The sequence below is a fragment of the Equus asinus genome, chromosome 12 (assembly GCF_041296235.1).
Source record: "Equus asinus isolate D_3611 breed Donkey chromosome 12, EquAss-T2T_v2, whole genome shotgun sequence".
Classification (NCBI taxonomy): domain Eukaryota; kingdom Metazoa; phylum Chordata; class Mammalia; order Perissodactyla; family Equidae; genus Equus; species Equus asinus.
The window spans coordinates 14,707,305-14,731,706 of record NC_091801.1 but is presented as its reverse complement, the minus strand read 5'-3'; the positions used below and the strand labels follow the sequence as shown (position 1 = coordinate 14,731,706).

The window sequence follows — 24,402 nt, the reverse complement described above, 5'->3', positions numbered from 1 at the left end:
GAGAATCAATCTACGGAAAACAAGATCCTCTCTAGCTTCAGTCTTTCATCAAACTATCCCTCCACCTTCAGCTAAGCCCTTCTCTGAGGCCCTTGCTTCTCCTGCATATCTTTTCCAAGTAGAGGCTGCTCATTCTCTCAGATTCCAGATATCACAAAGACCTGAAAACATATCCTCCTTGCTGCCTCTTCCAAACCCTTGTTTTTCTGCTCTCTCATAAAACTCTTCCTTCTCTGAAGTTTCTGACAACTCTTTAACACTTCCTTGAATGACCAACCTCCTAAACATTGCCTTGCATTTATCAAAAAGTTTAGTATTTGACTGTCTCTCCCGACAAGTCCCAACATTATCTTGGGTTATACACCCAATACTTTTCTCATTCTATCTAGGCCTCAACTCTGGCCTTCTGCTTCAACCATCAAGCTCAAGACCATATCTTGGATCTTTTTTCTTCATTCCACAGTCTCAAATGACAACAGCATTGACTACTTCATTTGTTTACTGAACAAACATTTACCGACCCTCTCTCATGTGCTTGATTCCATGAGGACCACTGGGACTGTTAAGTGTGAACGAGACGAACAGAACCTCTGTTCTCATAGAGCTACAGTTTAACAGGAGGAAAGACAAGGAAAAGTAATTTTAAAAGTAGTGATGAAGGCTGAAGAAGGGAAATACCGAGAATGAACTACAGAAGCACACAGTGGAGGCCTTCCCTGAGTTTTGAGATTAAGGAAGGAACATCTTGTCTTTAATTTTCACCCCTTTATTCCCATCTCACCTGTTCGCCAACCTCATCACGAGATGCAGGACTCCTGACATTTTTATCTTCTCTCAATTTATATCTCTTACCTTCACTTTCTTTCTACCTATCCTGGATACGTGAATAATTATTTTAAACCACTCTTTTACTGATACCCTCAATTCTCTTCCCTCCATATTCTTCCATGCCCTACCTGGAAAATCCTCAACCCTGCATCAGGAGAAATGTCTTTTTACCTGGGGAGCTGAGCCCTTGTAAAGAAAAATCACTCTACCATAAAGGCTGCACATTCATTAGTTCCACCTTTGTTTGGACCTTTGGCTCACCTGTCAATCCTCCTTTATGTTTCTGAACAGCCTCAAACTTTCCAACGCCTCACGACATCTATTTCAATCTTCTCCCTCTCTTCAAGCTCATAAGCCTATCACCACTCTCATTTTGAGTCACTTCGGAGGAAAATGTAGAAGCCATCATTCATTCACTCATTCATTCATGTAGTCATTAATTCATCTAGCAAATCACCTGAGTGCCTAATATATGCCAGGTACTTTTCAGGTTTCGGGGATACAAACAAACAAAACACGACAAAATCCCTGCCATCACAAGCTTACGTTTTGGTGGAGGTGAGAGATTAACCATAAACCTAATACACAAGTAAATGGTAACGTTTGCAAAAGGTTCTAAGTGTTACTGGGTGGGGGGCAGTTAGCACGTCAGAGAGACTGGAGGTCTATAGTGAGAGTTTTGTGACACTGAGTAGGGTGGTCAGGGAAAGCCTCGCTGAGAAGAGGAGATGTGAGCACAGACTGAAGGTGGTGAGGGAGTCAGGTAGGTGAATAGGGAAGTGTTCCAGGCAGAGGGCCTGCCAGCGCGAGGCCCTGACTGGAGGAAGCGCGGGAAGCAGGGAGGCAGGCAGTAAAGTCTGATGGGGCTTCGAGGCTATTGCAAGGACTCAGACATGAATGGGAGCCCTGGGTAGTTTGAACAGGGGAATCAGGCAGGAATTCCCTCAAGGTGTTGCCTCCTCCTCCCTTCAAACTTATCTGCATTACTTCCCATTCCATCTTCCCTGATGTTTCCATGAAAAAGTTATTCCTTTTCTAGGCTGATCCATTTCTGTTTTGGACTTAAGCCATCCCTGTCCCATCAGGGACCTCCCTCCATCAATTATCCCCAGTGTGCCTACACCTTTAACCTCCAGCTCTACAAAGTTTGTGTTAGCAGCCAAAACCATGCTGACCTTCTGAATACCATCCTCAACCCTACATCCCTCTTTCTAATGGCCCATCTCTCTTCTTCTCCTTCTACCACTTATGTCCTTGAAAGACATTTTTCTCTTCCCTGTCTCCACTTCCTCACCTTATTCATTAAATCATCCATCCACTCAGTAAAATTGATGAACACATACTATCTGCTAGGAACTATGTTGGCGACACAGAACTGGGGCATGTGGGCCAATGGGCACAGGGGGATGCAAAGCCCACTTGTCCACTGGAACTGCTGTAGGCTAAACCCATTGACATTTCTCATTTTTTATTTGACGTAATTTGTCACTAGTAGAAAAGTTGCAAGAATAGTAGAACTTCATGAATATCCTTAACCCAAATTCCCCAAATGATAACATTTTATGACATCAGCCTTATCCTCTCTTCTCTTTCTTTCTATATATGTGTGTATGCACACACATGGACAGCTCACGTTTTGTTGGAGTTGCAGACATGATGTCCCTTTACTCATAAATACTTCAGTGTATATTTCTTAAAAACAAGGAATTCCTTCACCACAATACTGTTATGAAAATCAGGAAAAACAGTGATGTAATACAATATTATTTTTTATAGGTACTTTCAAAAAACTCTCTCTCTTTAAAATTATTAAAATTATTACTTTAAAATTATTACTTTTTAAAAGTATGAATGTTATACAAACGCATTGTAAAAAAATTTAGACAAAAGCAGAAGGAATAACATTCTAATTATATTCCACCATCCAGAGAGAGCCATCATTAATTTTTATACACATACACTCAAATATACACACACATAAATATTTTTTATTTTAAAAAAACTGTGATTATACTGAAAATATTACTCTTTTGTAACATGCTTTTCACTTAATATAGTTAAGATTTTCTCATGTAGTTAAGTTTTTTTTTTTTCTTTTTTTTTTTTTTATTAATTTTTTTTTTTATTAATGTTATGATGGATTACAAGCTTGTGAAATTTCAGTTGTACATTTTTGTTAGTCATGTTGTGGGTACACCACTTCCCCCTCCGTGCCCTCCCCCCACCCCCCCTTTTCCCTGGTAACCACCGATCAGATCTCCTTCTCAATATACTAATTTCCACCAATGAGTGGAGTCATATAGAGTTCGTCTTTCTCTGACTGACTTATTTCGCTTAACATAATGCCCTCGAGGTCCATCCACATTGTTGTGAATGGGCCAATTTCGTCTTTTTTTATGGCTGAGTAGTATTCCATTGTGTATATATACCACATCTTCTTTATCCAATCATCAGTTTCTGGGCATGTAGGCTGGTTCCACGTCTTGGCTATTGTAAATAATGCTGCGATGAACATAGGGGTGCAACGGACTCTTGAGATATCTGATATCAGGTTCTTAGGATAGATACCCAGTAATGGGATGGCTGGGTCATAGGGTATTTCTATTTTTAACTTTTTGAGAAATCTCCATACTGTTTTCCATAGTGGCTGTACCAGTTTGCATTCCCACCAACAGTGTATGAGGGTTCCTCTTTCTCCACAACCTCTCCAACATTTGTCGTTCTTGGTTTTGGATGTTTTTGCCAATCTAACGGGGGTAAGGTGATATCTTAGTGTAGTTTTGATTTGCATTTCCCTGATGATTAGCGATGATGAACATCTTTTCATGTGTCTATTGGCCATATTCATATCTTCTTTTGAGAAATGTCTGTTCATGTCCTCTGCCCATTTTTTGATCGGGTTGTTTGTTTTTTTGTTGTTAAGCAGTGTGAGTTCTTTGTATATTATGGAGATTAACCCTTTGTCGGATAAGTGGCTTGTAAATATTTTTTCCCAATTAGTGAGCTGTTTTTTTGTTTCAATTCTGTTTTCCCTTGCCTTGAAGAAGCTCTTTAGTCTGATGAAGTCCCATTTGTTTATTCTTTCTATTGTTTCCCTCAACTGAGGAGTTACAGTGTCCGAAAAGATTCTTTTGAAACTGATGTCAAAGAGTGTACTGCCTATATTCTCTTCCAAAAGACTTATTGTCTCAGGCCTGATCTTTAGGTCTTTGATCCATTTTGAGTTTATTTTGGTGTGTGGTGAAAAAGAATGGTCGATTTTCAATCTTTTGCATGTGGCTGTCCAGTTTTCCCAGCACCATTTGTTGAAGAGACTTTCTTTTCTCCATTGTAGGCCCTCTGCTCCTTTGTCGAAGATTAGCTGTCCATAGATGTGTGGTTTTATCTCTGGGCTTTCAATTCTGTTCCATTGATCTGTGCACCTGTTTTTGTACCAGTACCATGCTGTTTTGATCACTGTAGCTTTGTAGTATGTTTTGAAATCAGGGATTGTGATTCCGCCGGCTTTGTTTTTCTTGCTCAAGATTGCTTTAGCAATTCGTGGTCTTTTGTTCCCCCATATGAATTTTAGGATTGTTTGTTGAATTTCTGTGAAGAATGTTCTTGGGATTCTGATTGGGATAGCATTGAATCTGTATATTGCTTTGGGTAGTATGGACATTTTAACTATGTTTATTCTTCCAATCCATGTGCAAGGAATGTCTTTCCATCTCTTTATGTCATCGTCAATTTCTTTCAAGAAAGTCTTGTAGTTTTCATTGTATAGATCCTTCACTTCCTTGGTTAAGTTTATCCCAAGGTATTTTATTCTTTTCGTTGCGATTGTGAAGGGGATAGAGTTCTTGAGTTCTTTTTCTGTTAGTTTATTGTTAGTGTATAGAAATGCTACTGATTTATGCACGTTAATTTTATACCCTGCTACTTTGCTGTAGTTGTTGATTATTTCTAATAGTTTTTCTGTGGATTCTTTGGGGTTTTCTATGTATAAGATCATGTCGTCTGCAAACAACGCGAGTTTTACTTCTTCGTTACCTATTTGGATTCCTTTTATTTTTTTTTCCTGCCGAATTGCTCTGGCCAGCACCTCCAGTACTATGTTGAATAGGAGTGGTGAAAGTGGGCACCCTTGTCTTGTTCCTGTCCTCAGAGGGATGGCTTTCAGCTTTTGTCCATTGAGTATGATGTTGGCTGTGGGTCTATCATATATGGCCTTTATTATGTTGAGGTACTTTCCTTCTATACCCATTTTACTGAGGGTTTTTATCATAAATGGGTGTTGGATCTTGTCGAATGCTTTCTCTGCATCTATTGAGATGATCATGTGGTTTTTGTTTTTCATTTTGTTGATGTAGTGTATCACGTTGATTGACTTGCGGGTGTTGAACCATCCCTGTGTCCCTGGTATAAATCCCACTTGATCATGGTGTATAATCTTTTTGATGTATTGCTGTAATCGGTTTGCCAAAATTTTGTTGAGGATTTTTGCATCTATGTTCATCAGTGATATCGGCCTGTAGTTCTCCTTCTTTGTGTTGTCCTTGTCAGGTTTGGGGATCAGAGTGATGTTGGCTTCATAGAATGTGTTAGGGAGTTCTCCATCTTTCTCAATTTTCTGGAACAGTTTGAGGAGAATAGGTATTAAGTCTTCTTTGAATGTTTGGTAGAATTCTCCAGAGAAGCCGTCTGGTCCTGGACTCTTGTTTTTGGGGAGGTTTTTGATTACCGTTTCTATTTCCTTACTTGTGATTGGTCTATTCAGATTCTCCATTTCTTCCTGATTCAGTTTGGGGAGATTGTAGGAGTCTAGGAATTTGTCCATTTCTTCCAAGTTGTTCAATTTGTTGGCATATAGTTTTTCATAGTATTCTCTTATGATCTCTTGTATTTCATTGGTATCTGTTGTGATTTCTCCTCTCTCATTCCTGATTTTATTAATTTGCGCTTTCTCTCTTCTTTTCTTGGTGAGTCTGGCTAGGGGTTTGTCAATTTTGTTAATTCTTTCGAAGAACCAACTCTTTGTTTCATTGATCCTTTCTATTGTCTTTTTTGTTTCAATATCGTTTATTTCTGCTCTTATTTTTATTATTTCCCTCCTTCTACTGACTCTGGGCTTTGTTTGTTCTTCTTTTTCTAGTTCTGTTAGGTGTCGTTTGAGGTTGCTTACGTGAGCTTTTTCTTGTTTAGTGAGGTGAGCCTGTATTGCGATGAATTTCCCTCTTAGGACTGCTTTTGCTGCATCCCAAATGATTTGGTATGTCGTGTTCTCATTTTCATTTGTCTCCAGATAATATTTGATTTCTTCTTTAATTTCTTCAATGATCCATTGTTTGTTGAGAAGCGTGTTGTTTAGTCTCCACATTTTTGCACCTTTCTCTGCTTTTTTCTTGTAGTTGATTTCTAGTTTAATAGCGTTATGATCAGAAAAGATGCTTGATATTATTTCAACTCTCTTGTATTTATTGATGTTTGCTTTGGTTCCCAAAATATGGTCAATCCTTGAGAATGTTCCATGTGCACTTGAGAAGAATGTGTAACCTGCTGTTTTTGGATGAAGTGTTCTATATATATCTATTAAGTCCATCTGGTCTAATTTTTCATTTAATTCTATTATTTCCTTGTTGATTTTCTGTCTGGATGTTCTGTCCATTGGTGTTAATGGTGTGTTGAGGTCCCCTACTATTATTGTATTGTTGTTGATGTCTTCTTTTAGTTCTATTAAGAGTTGCTTTACAAATTTTGGTGCTCCTGTGTTGGGTGCGTATATATTTATAAGTGTTATGTCTTCTTGGTGGAGAGTCCCTTTTATCATTATATACTGTCCCTCTTTATCTTTCTTTATCTGTTTTGCTTTGAAATCTACCTTGTCTGATATTAGTATAGCGACACCTGCTTTCTTTTGTTCATTATTAGCTTGGAGTATTGTTCTCCATCCCTTCACTCTGAGTCTGTGTTTGTCTTTGGGGCTGAGGTGTGTTTCCTGGAGGCAGCATATTGTTGGATCTTGTTCTTTGATCCATCCTGCCACTCTGTGTCTTTTGATTGGGGAGTTCAATCCATTTACATTTAGAGTGATTATTGAGACGTGGGGGCCTACCACTCCCATTTTGTGTCTTGTTTTCCGGTTTTCTTCAGTTTCCTTTGTTTCTCGTCCCATGGTTTAATCTGTTCTGATGTAGAGCTGCTACTCTCTGTTGTTGTCCTTCTACTTATCTCCTCTGCTCTTGGTTTTGTAGCCCCTTTCCTTTTTTGGATTTTTCAGGAATGAGGGTTTTCCTGAGGATTTCCTGAAGAGGAGGTTTTGTGGCAATGAACTCCCTTAATTTTTGTTTGTCTGGGAAAGTTTTTATTTCTCCATCGTATTTGAAGGATATTTTCGCTGGGTAGAGAATTCTCGGCTGTAGATTTTTGTCCTTCAGATTTTTGAATATATCATTCCACTCTCTTCTAGCCTGTAAAGTTTCTGCTGAGAAATCTGCTGATAGCCTGATGGGGGTTCCTTTGTAGGTTAGTTTCTTTTGCCTGGCTGTCCTTAATATTTTCTCCTTGTCGTTGACTTTTGCTAGCTTCACTACTATATGCCGTGGAGTTGGTCTTCTTGCATTGATAAAGTTTGGAGATCTATTGGCTTCTGTCACCTGAAGATCCATCTCCCTCACCAGATTTGGGAAGTTCTCAGCCATTATTTCTTTGAATAGGTTTTCTGCCCCTTTCTCCTTCTCTTCTCCCTCTGGTATACCTATAATCCTTACGTTGCATCTCCTAATTGTGTCTGATAATTCTCGGAGAGTTTCTTCATTTCTTTTAAGTCTTGCTTCTCTCTCCTCCTCTGCCTGCAACAATTCTATATTGCCATCTTCCAAATTGCTAATTCTTTCCTCCATATTATCGGCCCTACTGTTCAGAGCATCTAGATTTTTCTTACTCTCCTCTATTGTGTTCTTCATTTCCAATATTTCTGTTTGGTTCTTCTTTATCGTATCAAACTCTTTTGTGACATAGCTCCTGAACTCGTTGAGTTGTCGGTCAGAATTCTCTCTTAACTCATTGAGAATCTTAATGATGGCTGTTTTGAAGTCATCGTCATTTAGGTTATATATCTCATTTTCTTTGGGATTGTTTTCTGTGTATTTGTTGCTTTCTTTCTGTTCTGGAGATTTAATGTATTTTTTCATATTGCTTGATGTTGTTGATTTGTGCCTCCGCATGGAGATAGAGTTTAGTTGCTCCTTTCACTTGTTTCAGCTGCTGCGGTGGGAGGAGCAGCTGTTTATATTTCACCAACCAGGAACCCTGTCCGTAGTTGCTAACTGGGCCTGGGCCCCTCTTCGTAGCCACAGTGGCCCTTTGGATTCCCTCCTCTGCTGTGGGGGCCGTCACAGGGGGGCTTCAGGCTGCAGGTGCCTACTGTTGCAGCCCACCTAGATGTGCTCTCTCCTTGGGGTCTGCAATGGTGTTATGGGCTTTTCCAGCAGCCAGGGGTGGGATCACTTATATTTGTCGCTCCGTTGCTGTCGGCACCCACCAAATCTCACTTGTCCTCTATAGGTCGCAGGAGAGCTATTGGCATCTTCTACAGTCTGTGGTTAGTACACCTAGTTATGCTGCTTTTGCCCTGGGGTCTTCCAGCCTTGTGGCTGGCGGCTGGGTGCCTTCTACTGGTGCTGTGCAGAGGCTTTCCCTAAGGCTGCTGTGAGCCTGTAGGGTTTCCCCCTAGGCTACTAAGCTGGGTCTCTGGAACTCTCTCCAGCCCCAGTCCTCTCCGAGATCTCCGGCAATCCCTAGACCCACGGGGCGGGCAATGGCAGCTGGGGGTCGCCCCGCCCTCAGGGCTTCTCTCCGGGCCTCTGCCGGAGCCGTGAATGCTCAGCGTGGCCCCTCTGCTAATGGCAAACAGAGAGTTTTGTCTGCTGCCCGGGCGGAGCTCCGGCGCTTCCCCTCCGGGTCGCAGGACCGGCCTTTGAAAATTCCCCCCGCCCCGGTCCTCTCCGAGATCTCCGGCAATCCCTAGTCCCACGGGGCGGGCAACGGCAGCTGGGGGTCGCCCCGCCCTCAGGGCTTCTCTCCGGGCCTCTGCCGGAGCCGTGAATGCTCAGCGTGGCCCCTCTGCTAATGGCAAACAGAGAGTTTTGTCTGCTGCCCGGGCGGAGCTCCGGCGCTTCCCCTCCGGGTCGCAGGACCGGCCTTTGAAAATTCCCCCCGCCCCGGTCCTCTCCGAGATCTCTGGCAATCCCTAGTCCCACGGGGCGGGCAACGGCAGCTGGGAGATCTCCGTGCCCTCCGTGTCTCTCTCTGGGACCCTCCGGGCGCCCCGAGCACCAGGCTGGATCCCCCCGCCAATGGCGGGGAGAGACTCTCCCCGCGGGCTCAGGTGTGCAACTCCAAAGTTTCCCTCTGCGTTTAGGAGTAATTGCAGGGGGTTTAGGTAGGGTTCTGGTCACCTGTTTTCACCGTCGCTCCTCTGTTGTGTTCTCGCTCCTGCCCTAGACGTGCGTGGATCCTCTGGGGGCGTCCGTTGGAAGAAAGCCGCTTGCGGGTACCAGGCTGCCCGTCGGGGTCGGAGAGCCCTCACCTATTTCCACATCCTCCCGGAGGAAAGTCCATCCGCCTTCCGATGTATAGTCGCGTGGGTGTCTCAGACGTCCTGAGATGCTGTCTGGATATCCTTTGTCAAGCGATAAGTGTCCAAATAATTGTAGACTTGAAGGGCGAGAGACAAAGAGGACTACTCACGGCGCCATCTTGGCTCTTCCTCTATAAAATTGCGAGGAGATACGCCAAGGAGGACCCGGGGCTCCGTTCAGACCCTTGTCACCGAAAAAACCGAATCCGGACGAGGCTATCCGCCAGCACCCCAACCCTACGCGGCCGCCGGCCTCATGTAGTTAAGTTTTTTAAAAAACTATTTCTTTTAAAGATTGACACCTGAGCTAACAACTGTGCCAATCTTCTTCTTTTTTTTGTTGCTTTTTCTCCCCAAATCCCCCCAGTACATAGCTGTATATTTTAGTTGTGGGTCCTTCTAGTTGTGGCATGAGGGACGCCACCTCAGCATGGCCTAACGAGCAGTGTCACGTCTGCACCCAGGATCCGAACAAGCAAAACCCTGGGCCGCTGAAGAGGAGCGCGCCAACTCAACCACTCAGCCACCGGACCGGCCCCTAAAAAACTATTTTAAAAGCTGAATACAAATCTATCATTTAGAACAGCTCTTCTCTGAAATTCTTCCTGCTTTCACTTCCAGTTCAACGCTCTCCCTTCTTCCCCAATTACCTGTGTTTCCATTTCATCCTCCGCCTATCTCTTATATACTGGTTTTCCCTGGATTTTGTCTTCAGCCCTGTTATACCCCGCTGGCTTTAACTCTCCCTACTCTTTCGGAATTTCCATTCCAGATTTTTCCTGAGCTCCGACACCTTCAGGTGGCTGTTACTTCATCATCAACATGCCCCAAACCGAAGCCACCGCCCCTGTCTCCATCACGTTCCTCTTGCATTCCTCCGTTCTTAACTTCTCTCTGCCTCACTCATTCCCCATACTCGTTAGTCACCATGACCATAAATTCTATTTCATAAATACATCTTAATCCACCACCTTTCCACATTCATTGCCAGCACCTTATCTCAGGTCTTCAGAATTTCTTGCCCAAGTTAATGCAAAAAATCTCTAACTGGTCTCTCCACTTCAATTCTCCATCCTCCCCTCCATCCTGCCAGTCACGATTCTATATGTGAATGTGGTCTCTGATGCCTCCCACTGCACTCAGTACAGAATACAATGCCATGCAGAACATACATGCCTCTTTAGATTCTGGCCCCTGCCTCCCTCTCCAGCACGCCCCTCACTGCTCACACCGTACACACCAAGAATGCCAAACCATTAGCAGTTCCTCCAAGTTCCACGCCTCTTTGCCTTGGTCTACCCCCATGGAATGCTCCATGTGTCTAGCTCCCTCTCCCCAGCTTTACATGTGCTTTATTCCTACTCATTTTTTTAAGGCTGAGTGCAGGCATCTCCTCCAGGAAACCTTCCCTGACCAGCCCACCCCAACTGCGTCGCTGTTGGGTCCTTCCTGGGTTTTCTTGGGGATGCTTGGGCTTCCCTCTGGCCGTATCAAGCTGTACTGTGATGGTATGGTCATCTTTGCAACCCATTAAGCCCCAAAGTAGGACCATTCTCATATACCTTTGAATCCATAATAGTATCAAGCACACTGCCTAGCATAAGTCAAATTCTAGTAAATGTTTTATGAAAAAAACTGTAACTCCTTTTGTTATTTCCTTACTGCTTCCATCTGGCATCATTAGTATAAAAGTTGAGCATTAACATTTCATTGTATATCTATGTGTAATTCCTTTTCATTGTGGTATGCATTAAATGATCCTGAGAGCTAGATTAAATCAATCACAAATTTATGAAAGTATAGCATTTCCGATTGAGAGGTTTTTACAAACAGAGCAGACAATATGAAAAGCATTACAACTTAAGAATTACTTCTGATAGAAATAATTTTTAATTGAAATAGTCCAAGCTGGGCAATGTGGCAAATATATAATCATATCCTCACAGTTACTTTGTTATCAGGGTCACTTTCTTATCAGTAATTTCATTATCATAGACCTGAAACTTGGATATTTTGTTTGTTGGAGGCAGGCTTTCTTAATGTGAAAGACTTTGAAAACTAATTTTAGGATGAAAGCTGCTTTACAAAGTCTATTTAATTTAGACCTCTTGTTGACATAATAGTTATTTAAGAGGATGGCTGGGTGAGCCTGCTTACGGGGTATCAGAAGCTAAGTTCTGCCTACCTAAATTTCCGTGATTGGAAAAATCATACAACTGAGAGACAAAGGGAAGGAGTCATTAACATAAGAAGGAGAGTTTAGTAGGAGAAAGGAGAAGAACAAACCCCTTTTGATTTCATCTCCTTTAGAGGACACCAACATTTTCAGCAAACACTTCATCACGCTGAATAAAAACATCACAACTTCAAACATGTGACTGAGAAATGCTATATTCTACAAAATATACATGTATACATGCACACACATATATATATTTGTATATAATAAACTAGGAAAAATAATATTTTGTATCAATGTGAAAATCTAATTTTATTCCTTACCTGAACCTGAGAAATTGTCTAAAGACCCGTCTGCTGTTGTTGAAACTATTTCACTGCTGCTCATTGGCTCTGTTTTAACTACAAAAATAAACAACATATATCATATACCCAATTAATACTTATTTGTAAAAGCACAGTAGGGAAGAGATAACATTCAAAATAGCTACAAGAAAATCATTTAAAAAATCAATCTTTTTGTATTTCAATATAAATCAAATTAATATTCCTAATAGAATCTTTTTGAAAAAACATTCAAATGTTAAGTTTTTTGTCCCTAGGGAAATAATCTGTGACAAGTTACTCTTTAAAAGAAACACTTTAAACTAAAAGTAGTTAAATTCATTGCTATCTTACATATTTACTAGAGTGCTTATTAATACTCAAAATTTAGATAATGCGGATTTGAAATTATTTCCTTGGATTTGTAGGCATTTGACCAAACAGAGTCAAAATGATAGAACAGAAAGTTTTGAAGAAGGGGGAAATAACACTAGCAGGTTTTCATGATACTCAAGGACAGGCGCACACTTGCACACACACACTTTCTCAGTTATCCAGCATAGCTGAAAAACAGAGTTCTCAATTTAATGGATTATTATTACTACTCAGCTATATGTGGCTGCCAATTCATCAATATCTGATATACACTTAGTACCAAAACCACACTAAATATAAGTGAAGCAGAAATGAAGTTTTCTATTTTAAAACAATACCAATAGCAGACAGTTTGTGGAAAACATATATGATATTTGGTAAAGTCCCTTAGGGTGTAAAATAAAAACATTTAGATTTATGCTATAGGCTCTCAAAAGCAACCCACTCCACTGTTACAGTGATGGCATTACTGAATCCCCATCAGACAGATAAGCCAGACCACCTTAGAATATTTGCCCTTTTTCTCTTTAGATTTTTTTTTTTTTTTTTTGAGGAAGATTAGCCCTGAGCTAACATCTTCTGCCAATCCTCCTCTTTTTTGCTGAGGAAGACTGACCCTGAGCTAACATCCATGCCCATCTTCCTCTACTTTATATGTGGGACACCTACCACAGCATGGCTTGCCAAGCGGTGCCATGTCTGCACCCAGGATCCAAACTGGCGAACCCCGGGCCACCAAAGCAAAACGTGCAAACTTAACCACTGCGGCACCGGGCCGGCCCCCGTGATTTTTTTTTTTTTTAACGAAGAGATAGCATTATTGTTTTCCCTAGAAACTACTAGTGAAGTGCTATCATTGGAATTTGCCCAGGCTACTTTGTGGAAGTTATACATCCCCATTAAGAGGTTTTCAGAAAGACTGCAATAATATTTTAGAGGTTACCTAAAAATCAATAACATGTTTTCCAAAATGAAGGTCCTCCCAGGAGAATATTTGGGGAGGCTTCTTTCATAAAATAAGCACATTCTGAAATGGGCAAGAATGGTGGAGTGGAGAAAACGCACCTTTTCCTTCTCTCAACATTGCGAATCTCTTATAAACATCAGGGCAAGGACAAAAGTCACCCTTCTGAGCCTTTGAATCTATTACTCATGCATAACAAGTAGTGTTAAAATAGGCATTATAAATAGTCGCAGCAGATAGTCACTTTCAAAGAAATTAATTATTTAGACTGTTTATAAACAAAGTGGAAAAATAAAACCAGTGAGTCTAAAGGGAGTCATTGCAACTGATTGCTTTAATGTAGACCAAACAATAGCGTAACTGAAGTTTCCACTTTTCCACCAGTTGTTTGGGTTAAAAGTCCTCGTTGATGTTAATGAATTCTGACATAAGCCTGTATTTCCCTTCTCTCTTCACGCCTCCAGGCAACCTAATGATCTCGCTCTTCATAACCATTAGAAACCATAGACTGAGGAAGGCAGGTACGCCACTGCTAGTGCACAGTTCCTGAGTTTCCCACTGGGTTGTCCACATCCTATCTTATCTTCCTTAAAGAGAACTCATATGTTGCCCCATACATATAAAGCAATAGCTTTATTTCTCTCTGTCCTGGACAGATTACCACTGGGATCTGAACTCATAATCAAACACCACATGCTGAGCAAAAGATTAGAATTAGGCCCAAGGGAAACAGTCACGTAAGGTGCTTACTGTGTGTCAGATTCTTTATAGACATTATGATTAATCCTTTTATAAACAATTCCACAAGTAGGACTCAGAGCACAACTCACAAATGCACTAGATGGGTATTGTCTTCCTGTTTCACATGCAAATACTGAAACAGAGGGGTCAGGAAGTTGCCCAAAGTCACACAGTAAGTGGCAGAAAGGAGATTTAACTTTGGATGTTTTTGATTCCCAGGCTTGAAGAAACGACAATAAGTGGCACTTCCCAATAATTAGAGCTACTCTACAACAAAGTAAGGCCACATACCGTGGATTTAGTGGGAAGGAAAACCCCCCGAGTCCTTGCCTACTTAAGAGTGTTAACACTTCTAGGCTAGCGAACTTGCTGGAAGATCTCAAGTGGAAGCGCCACACCGCCTATCTGGGAAAGACGGTGAAGAAGAAATTTTTCCGCAGCACGTGATGTTAGCTCAGATTACTTTTAAGTCTTTGTCAAAACTAAGGTCTATGATGCTGTACCTTGGACTACAAAATTACTTTGCAAAAGCTTGACTACACCAAAACCACTCCTACTCCTGGAGCCCTAAACCTACCCCAGCTATTCTCCATACCATTAGCTTAATCAAATATAGATTTCACTCCCAAGAGACACATTCAATTATACTTGACATTCCATTAAAAACAGGCAAAAAGAATAGGAAGGAAAGGAAGAGGATACTTTTTCTTTTGGGCCCCAAGTACATTGCTTTTTGCCATTGTTCAAACATATCCATCTGTACACTGAGGAATAAAGACTCCCTTTTCCTAATGAATCCCATTTTTCAAAAGGCTCACTGTTAAGGACAAGAGGATGTACATAAAGTAACTACCAGGATAGTCATGATTTTATCAGGTACTGTAACTGAATACATCGATCACCAGGGACCTGATGCTAAAGAGACTGGTGATGTATTGTGATGTACAATAGCTTCTGACCGAGAGCCAAAGGAACAGAGGCCACTTCCGGCTTTGCTGCTGCCACGTATACACCCACTGGAAAGTTAAAAAGACTAGAATGATCTCCAGCCACCAAAACTTTACCCATCTTCACTAGCGCACTCTCATTTATAAACAGGCTGTAGGTGGTACAACAGAGTGCTTCTCCAAAGCTTTGAATTTAAAAACACTACATACTGATTTTTTTTTCTTCCCCAAGTCTTAGAGATTCAAGGTACTGTCATGTCTGAGAACCATTATCCCGTCTAAGCCGCTTATCTGAAAAGAAAAATCTATGAATGATCTGTTCTCCTTTAAAGAATGGTAGGATTCTTTTATCTCCACCACACCGTATTCTCCTTTGCCCCTTTAATCTCCCGGATGCCCCAGCAGCGTCACTGACCATGCCCTCTGGACCTGAGCTACACTGGGCAACTTGCTACTCTCCAGGTATGCCACCAACTTCATCTGTCAATGCCTTTGAGCTTCGGTTTTGGAGTCAGAATCCAGTGACGCTTGCTACAAGACTTTCTAAAGTTTATTTGATCTCTTCAGCCTTAATTAGAAACAAAATTTTAAAAATGATATCTACATTACAGGAATGCAATAAGGATTCATAAAAATTTCCGTCAAGTACCTGCTATACAATAGGAGCTGAAACTATACTTATCATCATTAGTAGCAGCAGCAGCATTCTATTACTGCTACACTGAATGCCTTTCTGGGGAGTAGTAGCAGGCAGCAGTGTTGAATAAAAAGCTAAAAGCGCCAGTTCTGGAATTATCAGTTGAATTTCCATCTAGCTTTGCTATTAACAGTATCAACCTGGAAGACTTAACTCAGTTTCTGTGTGCCTCAGCTTCCACATCTGTAAGTGGGGATAATACACTCATGAGAGGATTAAAAAAGATAAATGCTTACACATCACTTAGCACTGTGCTAAGTCGAGAGGCCATGCTTTTTATAGTCACTCTATCATTATAGAGTCTTTATTAAAGTAATTATGAGAAAATCAAAGGGTTTCTTACAGGACCAAAAAAAGGTAGTATAAACTTCACATTAAAGTTAAGATTACCTTTTGAAAAGCAAATTAGAAGAATCTAAAGCTAAGCTACTTGTCTAAGATCAACCATGAGGCCATTGCCTCAGGAGAGCCAAAATCAAATCAAGGTAACTTGGATGTAACTCAAGAATGCAAGACTAAATTGTGATTATATTAAGAAAATTTATACCTCGGTCATTACAATCAGTGTATACGCTTCCTGAAGAAACAGGCTAGCAGGAGAATGGCGGACATGCCAATTGTGATAGAGGATTCCAGGAGAAAAGGTGGGCATCTCTCTCTAGGACTGCTTAGGGTGAGTACACTATATCTGGCCCATTAAAAAAGAAAAAGCTGTCTTCCTTCACCATAAATTTAAGTGGTCATTGGAGCAGGTGACATTAGCTATCAAGGTCATCCAACTAACCCATCACACCATGATTCCGTGCTCATCAAGCAACTTCTGGTAAGACTTTGAATGTTGCAGTCACATAAGTAATCTCCAGGAAGATGACAGGCTGACCAGAGGGGACAAGCGTCCAGTCCATTTGACTAATTATATTTCTCACTATAAATTAAGAGGGCAGTAAAAGCAAGTTCACCCCTAAAGGACAGCTCTGCCTGCCAGACTGGGAGCCATCCTCTGTTAGGAACAATTCACCCAGGATTGGACAGTGAAGATACCAGCCTGGGTGAGCAGTAGATTCTCTCCATGCAGTATCTAAGCTCATCTCATAACTTTTCTTCAAACTGTAATAGCCCAACTTGTCTTTCCTGGCAAACACCTGGTCTTCCTTTCTATTTTGTTTCCTGCTATAATGCTCAAGGACTGGAAAAACTCCGTTTCCCCAACCTCTACTACTCTTTATACCCTTCATCTCTTCTATCTCATTGAGATTGACCCTCATTCCACTTTGGTTATCAAACAACTCAGCTACACCGCTTCCTAGAACTGCATTACCTCTAAATAAAGTCAGCTTTTACCTTTTCCATTTGCTCACTCCTGCCAGACTTGCTCTTAACGCTCACCAGAGCATCCCGTCTTTGCAAACCCCTATCCATTTTCTCATTCCAGCTCCACAAGCCCAGTCTGGAACCCAGAGCTCTCACCCCAGAATCCTGTGTCACTTCATTTTTCCAAGCTTTTTTTTTTTTTTGGCTAAGCTCTAACCCCAGGATTGGCAATCTCTTTGGCTGCCATTCTGCATGGCTGAGCCTGGGAGAGAGACCACAATCCACATGCTGATCAAGTCCACTAAAATTTATGCTTTCTATATTCTTTTGAGACATCCTGTTGTTTGACAATCCTCCTTTTCCATTTCTTGTGCCTGAATTTCCATTGCGTCCCTTCCACTTTCCTGGAGCCCCAGAGCCACACCTCCTTCCCCATCCCCTTCAGCACGTGCCCTCACTATTTATAAAGAATGGAGAAGCTGCAGTAAATCTTTCCGTTATCTTCCTGCAACATTTCCCAGTTTCCCACTGATTAATCTCAATGGAGGTTCCCTTTTCTTTAGCACCTTTATTTTTTTATTTTAACTTTTACACCTTTATTCTTAGTGGCACTTCCATACCTCCTTTGCAACAACACTCCATTATTTGTTATTTGTTCTCTCAACATCTTTAAAATCATTCCATCTCAAGAGGTTACTTCCCTCTACCTACAAAAAACAGAGAGGTTTCCCATGATTTTTAAAAGTCTTCTCTCAACCATGATGCTTCTCTTCCTTCTTTCAGCACCAAGTCTCCTGAAAATTTGCCTTCAGCCTTTATCATCTATTCCATCTTTAATCCTTTGCATCACCCCTTTCTAGCTATTATTTTACTAAAAGGACTTCCCTAATAGCCTAATTCAAACTTTTCTCTGTCCTGATTTTCCTTAATTCTTTTGTAGAATGGGTCTTTCTCTGACACTTTTCTCATTGATCAATACAACACCTGGCAGGTTCCCTTTTTCCCTTATCTATGTCTTTTTCTCTGGATTTTCTTCCTTTGCCTACTCTGTGGTTCCATAATTCCACCTCCTTCTTATCTAAATTTTCTGTCACAGTTCTTTCTTTCCTTGCCAATTTAAAAAAATCACCTTCACGTAGACAACTCCCAAATCTCTGTCCATAAGCACATCTTTTCCACAGAGACCAATCCCCACATTCCAATTATGCGATGCCCTTGCCTGGATCAGGGTCAAGCTCAACCTGCCCAAACATAAAAGCATCATCTTATCCCTCCATAATGGTCATGCCACCTAGTTTGAAAGTTTCCTTTTCACCCTGATTTCTCCCGGCTCCTTTTTCCTCACACCCTCTGGCCACGTCTGTAACTTCTACTGTGCTAATCTTTCACAACCATAATCTTTCACAGCCACTATCCTAATCACCTTATACCTCTTCTCTTGGAAAAGTTGGCAAATTGGGCTTTTAGCCTCTCCCTCTCTACTTGAAGCACAGGTGGTTATCTTTCCATAGCCTACAATTAAGGGAGTCACTCCTGGCTCGGAGGTCTTCAGCGGGCTCTCCATTTCCTCCTGAACTGTTACCACTCCATTGTTTAATGACATCTTTCAGGACATCTAGACTCTAACACCAAGCTTTTCTTTCTTTTTCTTTACTTCCCATTTCTTCCAAATATACTTTATACGTATTTGTAGTAACAACTAGTAACTTTCAAGAATCCAAGAGTATTACAAAACAAATGGTCATATCTAATGGTCCTAACTTTCCTGTGTGACGCTATTACCCCCATGTTACAGATATACACGTCCATATATTTGGTCAACATTTAAATCAACCCGACCTACTGCGCTGGAGCCTCCTCAAACCCGCAGTACTGCGGTGCTTTTCCTACTGATGATAAATGTTCTACAAAATTCCCCTCTCATTACATCTCACAGTTCCTTCAAGGTTCAACCAAGGTCCCTCCTGCTTTGTTAGGTCTTGCCTCATCTACTACTCGGGGGGAATTTTCTTCCTTGAGCTACTAAATCTGAGTTTGTACCACCCTCAGAACACATATTCTGTTCTACCTCATTTTACATTTCATAGTCTTATCCATTTTATCAAAAATTTTTTAGCAGTAGGAATGACGTCTTTTTACATTATTATATCCCTATAGAACTTAGCACAAAGCTTGACACATAGTTGGAGTGCAATATTCATTGAGGGAATAGATGAAGGTAAAAATGTACAAGTGACTTTAAAAACAGATTACAATTGACTTCATACCACTAGGTACATTGCATAGGGCAATTAAACACACTGTATAAGGGCCAGCCCTGTGGCCCAGAGGTTAAGTTCAGCACGCTCTGCTTCAGCAGCCCAGGTTCAGTTCTTGGGCGCGGACCTACACCACTGCTTGGCAGCCATGCTATGGCATCTAACATACAAAATAGAGGAAGGTTGGCACAGATGTTAGCTCAGGGTTAATCTTCCTCAGAAAAGAAAAAAAAAGAAGTTTAAAAAAACAACAAAAAAACAAAACACTATATATGCTCAAACATAAGATTATGTTTTATTCCTCCCAAATTATCACTCAGTCAATTTACGTGGAGGTTCTTATAAAGCCTCTCACTTACAGGACGCATGTCCATTACGTTATTTTGAAGAAAGTACTCTTTGGCGAAGATACATTAACCAAAAGTAAGGTCAATCATTGGAATTTTTGTACATTTAGAGAGCACCCTGCCTGAATCGGTAGAAAGAGAGGTAAGTTACATAGATTTAATAATAATTCATGGGGCATGACCACCAAAAGGCAAATACAAATACTACTATAAATAAGCCTGAAAAGGACCGTCTAAAAAGCTAGTTTGCATATAATTATGCCGTACAGATAACAAATATCAACCTATAAGACAAGAAAAAAGTATAACCATCCTAATGTTATATTATAGTTTGGATTCAATGGCAACATTGAACAACTCACAGATTTAATGAGTGCTCTTCCTTTTTTGTTTTTTTTTAAAGATTGGCAGCTGAGCTAACAACTGTTGCCAATCTTCTTTGGTTTCTGTTTTTTTCCTCCCCAAATCCCCCCAGTACATAGTTGCATATTTTAGTTGTGGGTCCTACTAGTTGTGGCATGTGGGACGCCGCCTCAGCATGGCCTGACGAGCGGTACCACATGCACGCCCAGGATCTGAACTGGCAAAACCCTGGGCTGCCGAAGCCGAGCGTACTCACTCAACCACTTGGCCATGGGGCCGGCCCCAATGAGTACCCTTTCTCAAATCATGAGGCAGAGGTGGAAATGTATGGGTTTTTTTTTCCTCCTAAATGTATGTTTTTAAAAACTGAGTCAAATGATTAAAAGAGCGGCAGCAAGTGATAAACATATACGTGAAGAGAATGAATAAAATTATTCCTTGAAATATGAAAGTGGACTATAGCAATATTCCTAAACTTACATATTTTAAATATCTTATTTTAAAGACATATAATTGAATTAATAAATTAAATATTATAAGTATCCATTTAACTATTTCTTCTTTACCTAAAAGTGTATAGATCCATGAACCAAATGTTTTTTCTTTGGGTAATTCCCATTTGGAAAACAAGGTATCCCTTTACATTTGGATTGGCTCTATAATCTGGAATATGATTATTATTCCTCCAAAATTTCAAAATTAAAGTCATCCTCTTCTTCCTTAAAAGAGGGTAGAAAAACATGAACTCTTTGAAACAGCACACCTTGTACAACCTTATGAAAATCAAATCAACATGTATAGACTAAACTTGAACTTAAGGGTTTACATGGCCAAGAAGAAATGTTACTCAATTTCAAAGCGTGCTATTTACAGGAAGTATAGGATACTGCAGTAGCATGGTGCAATGACTTACATAGAGTCTAGATTAGTTGACTTTTTTTGTAAAAGAAATGATATATGGTAAATAATGACTGCTCCTTTGAAATGTCTCTTGCAACTCCACTTTCCTTTTTTTTTGCTCTCATTCTTGCCACACTAGCCCAGATTCATAACACATAAAATCTGGGCAGATTACATGAGTTTCTGTATTGCTACTTGTCTCTGTCCCAATGCAATCTATGCCTGAAACTCCTGCCAGATTAATGCCTAAAACACTTTTGCCATGTCAATCCCTTGCTCAAAATATTCAGTGGCTTCTCTACTCACTCCAGGATGAAGTCCAAATTCCTTACCCTAGTATTCAGGGTCCTCCACAGTTTGGCTCCAGCTGATCCCTCCAACCTTATCTACTATCAATTCCTTCTTCAGTTAAACTCGTCTCCTCACAGGCTCCCAAACTATCCTACCTTTGTTCACATTGTCCCTCATTTAGAATGCATTCCATCCCTTCTCAACCTATTCAAATTCTACCCATTTCCCAACACTCAGCTCAGATTCCATCTCCTTCTTGAAGCCTGGCCAGACCTCAGCAAGCTGAAGAGCTCTTTTTTCTGAACTCTGAGAGCACTTTTGTTTGGATCAGTGGCTTCTAACCTTCTTGAGAATGAAGTCCTCTTTCTAACACCAAAATATTTCAGAACTCAGATGATAGCCTATTTTTAATCTGTTGATTGAGAAAGAGCATAATGACAAAAACCCACCGTGAATTTTCAGACAAGAAAGTTTGTATTTTAATACACAACAGAATGTCCATATGTGAAAAAGAGTTAAATATATATGTGGTCTGTTAACTTCCCTCATCCTTCAGACAAACATTTTTGCACAGAAGAATTCGTTGACCTTTGGTACTAGCTCTGTAACTCCTGGGGATCTCTCAGCCACAGACTGAAAATCCTCGGCTTCATAATTTAATTGACATATTATGACCTTTTAGTTTTTGCCAAATTTTTAAAAAGTCTTACTCCAAGAACCAGACTGTGAGCCCCTTACGGCAGGGGTGGTGTCACATACTTCTTTGTATATCTGCTCGAATCTGGCAGAGTTCTTTGTACATAGTAAAAACTAAATAAATGTTTCCTTCCTAGGACACATAAAGTATTTGAGATTCATTCTTTTTGCCAGCATTTTATTATAAAATCTTTCATATATACAGAAAAGTTCAAAGAATTAGATACAGTGAACGGCCATAAACGTATCACTTGGATTTCACAATTAACATTTTACTAAATTTACTTGTCTATACCTAATCCTCATAAAACCATTTTTTATGCATTTCAAAATAAGTTGCAGAAATAACACACTTCCCCTAAACACTTCAGTGTCTATGTCGTTAACTAGAGTTCCTATTTGTTTTATGGTTCTTTTTAAAGTAAATTTTATATATAATGAAATGTACAAATCAGAAATGTGCCATTTGATGATTTTTAACAGATACCTATATTTAGATTCCAAAGTGGGATCTAAATATTTTTAGCTTGTTATAATAATGGAAGCATGGCACAACAGTATGAAAAGATTGCTCTAATCTTACGGATTAAGGTAGTGATGTAATATTCTCAATTTATGGCACAGGCAATACTTAAGTAAAATTTTAGCAGGGAAGAGTAATAATTTTAAAAATAGTTTATGTTTATTAACCACCTACTACATACCAGCCATTGTGCTAAGCACTTTACAAGCAATAGCTCATTTGTTCCTCATAGTAACTTTATGAGATATTTACTATAATTGTCACATATCAAAAACGAGGAGATTGCAGCTTAAAGATGTTTAAAAACTAGCCTAAGGTCACAAAGCTCATATCATATCTTTTACCAAAAAGGCTATCATGTGTTTGACTACTAAAAAGTCAAACATTTTCTGATTGGGGTTTTATCATCCTTAATCATTCCTCTGGTGGGGATATGAACACTCAGTGGACGGCACAGCAATAGGAAAGTTCCAGAACACCAGGGCATTGAATAAAAGTGTATCAGTGTATGCTGCAAATTAGCGGATGGTAAAATAAACTAGCATATGAAGATTGGAAGCAGATGGGCTGGCTCATACTCAGAACCTCAATCATATCAATCTGGAAAAATGGTTTACTTGCCTAAAATGTAATCAACCTACCAATTTACATCAGGTCATACCTTTCCCCATCTTTTCCCATTCTTCTCCAACTCACAGGAGCACCCAGACATAAACCCTACCCACAGTGAGTATTAATTGAGCAAGTACTTAATTGAGTACCCCAGGTACTCAGAGTACCTGCAAAGGCCATTAGGGGGTGTGAGGGATCTCAAAGGCGGAGGAAATATCCTCCCCTCCCATGGAGACACCATTAACCAGTCCCAGCAGATGTGTTTTTCTAAATATAACATTATTATTTAATAATAGCTATTTTTTGAGCATGTAATGTAGACACCAGTGACTGTGCTTAGTATTCTAGATGGACTAACTGTCACAACACCCTGTGATACAAGTGTAATCTCCGTTTTACAATGGGGAAAGCAGAGGCTCAGAGATCATAGGTGATAATAACAACGTCGGCCAGTGGATATTAAGTACTTCCTAGAAGTCAGACTGTTCTAAGTGCTTTACCAACTCCTGTGACCATCCTCGCAACCCTACAAGTAGGTACTATATTATCTTCATTTTACAGACCAGGAAGCGGAGACACAGGGCAGCTCAGTAATCATTCAGCATCACACTAGCTAACTGGCAAGGGGCGGAGCTGGCAGTCTGGCTTCAGAGCCCTCACCCAACCCCCTCAAAATCCACATATTAGTTACATGGTTAGTAAGCAGCTGAATTGTGAGTTTTTAAGCCCAGGTTAGTCTGAACGCAAAATCCACATTCTTGCCATCATGTGATACTGCTCTCTTATATTTTTAATATTATTTATTCTCCACTTTCCTTAAGGCAAGTATCAGATGTAAATTTGTGCTGAAAGAAAGAATAATATATAAATAAGTACATGATTTCAGGTAAAAATGCCCTCATAACTTCTCACCTGGAGTCTTTTCTCACCACCTACCATCTCAAAGTACTACCTGACTGTACTTCTGGGGACAGACTCAACTACAACACTCTCCTGTTGAGCGACTGTTTTAGCCCCATCTCTGTGCAGGTCCCTCCACACACACACACACACACACACACACACACACACACACACACAGAGTGCCCCCCGGATTACAGTTGTCTTTGCTAAAGCTGAATAATCCATGCTCTCTCTCTCTTCCTGGCGTGGCACCCCGTGTTTTTCTACCCCTCCTTCAGGACTCAGCTGAAGCATTACCAGTGTGCAGAGACCATCCTCCAGCCTCAGTCCCCTCAGTCATGATTAGCTGCCCCTCCTCCTCTGCAGAACACAGCCCTTCTCACAAAGCGTGGTACCCATCTGAGTAGAGGCCCACAAATCCTGGAACACTATGAACTTCTCTTGGCAAGGAGGGTATTTGGTAAATTTCTAGCCACAATCACTTAATAAATATTTCTTGAATGAATTAAAAATGCAATGGTGGA

The 24,402-nt window shown here is 40.6% G+C and overlaps 1 protein-coding gene across 15 annotated transcripts in view; it reads right to left on the bottom strand.

The window, feature by feature from the left end:
- EYA1 (EYA transcriptional coactivator and phosphatase 1) overlaps nucleotides 1–24,402 on the bottom strand; it is a 328,098-nt gene that overhangs the window by 128,200 nt on the left and 175,496 nt on the right. For 13 of the 15 annotated variants that reach the window (XM_070481088.1, XM_070481087.1, XM_070481090.1 and 10 more), the window contains one exon: nucleotides 11,951–12,028. In XM_070481088.1, the coding sequence (XP_070337189.1) occupies nucleotides 11,951–12,028 (78 nt within the window). Of the gene's footprint in view, nucleotides 1–11,950; nucleotides 12,048–24,402 lie in introns of those variants that run through there. The other 2 variants (XM_070481091.1, XM_044768060.2) reach the window with 1 other exon arrangement.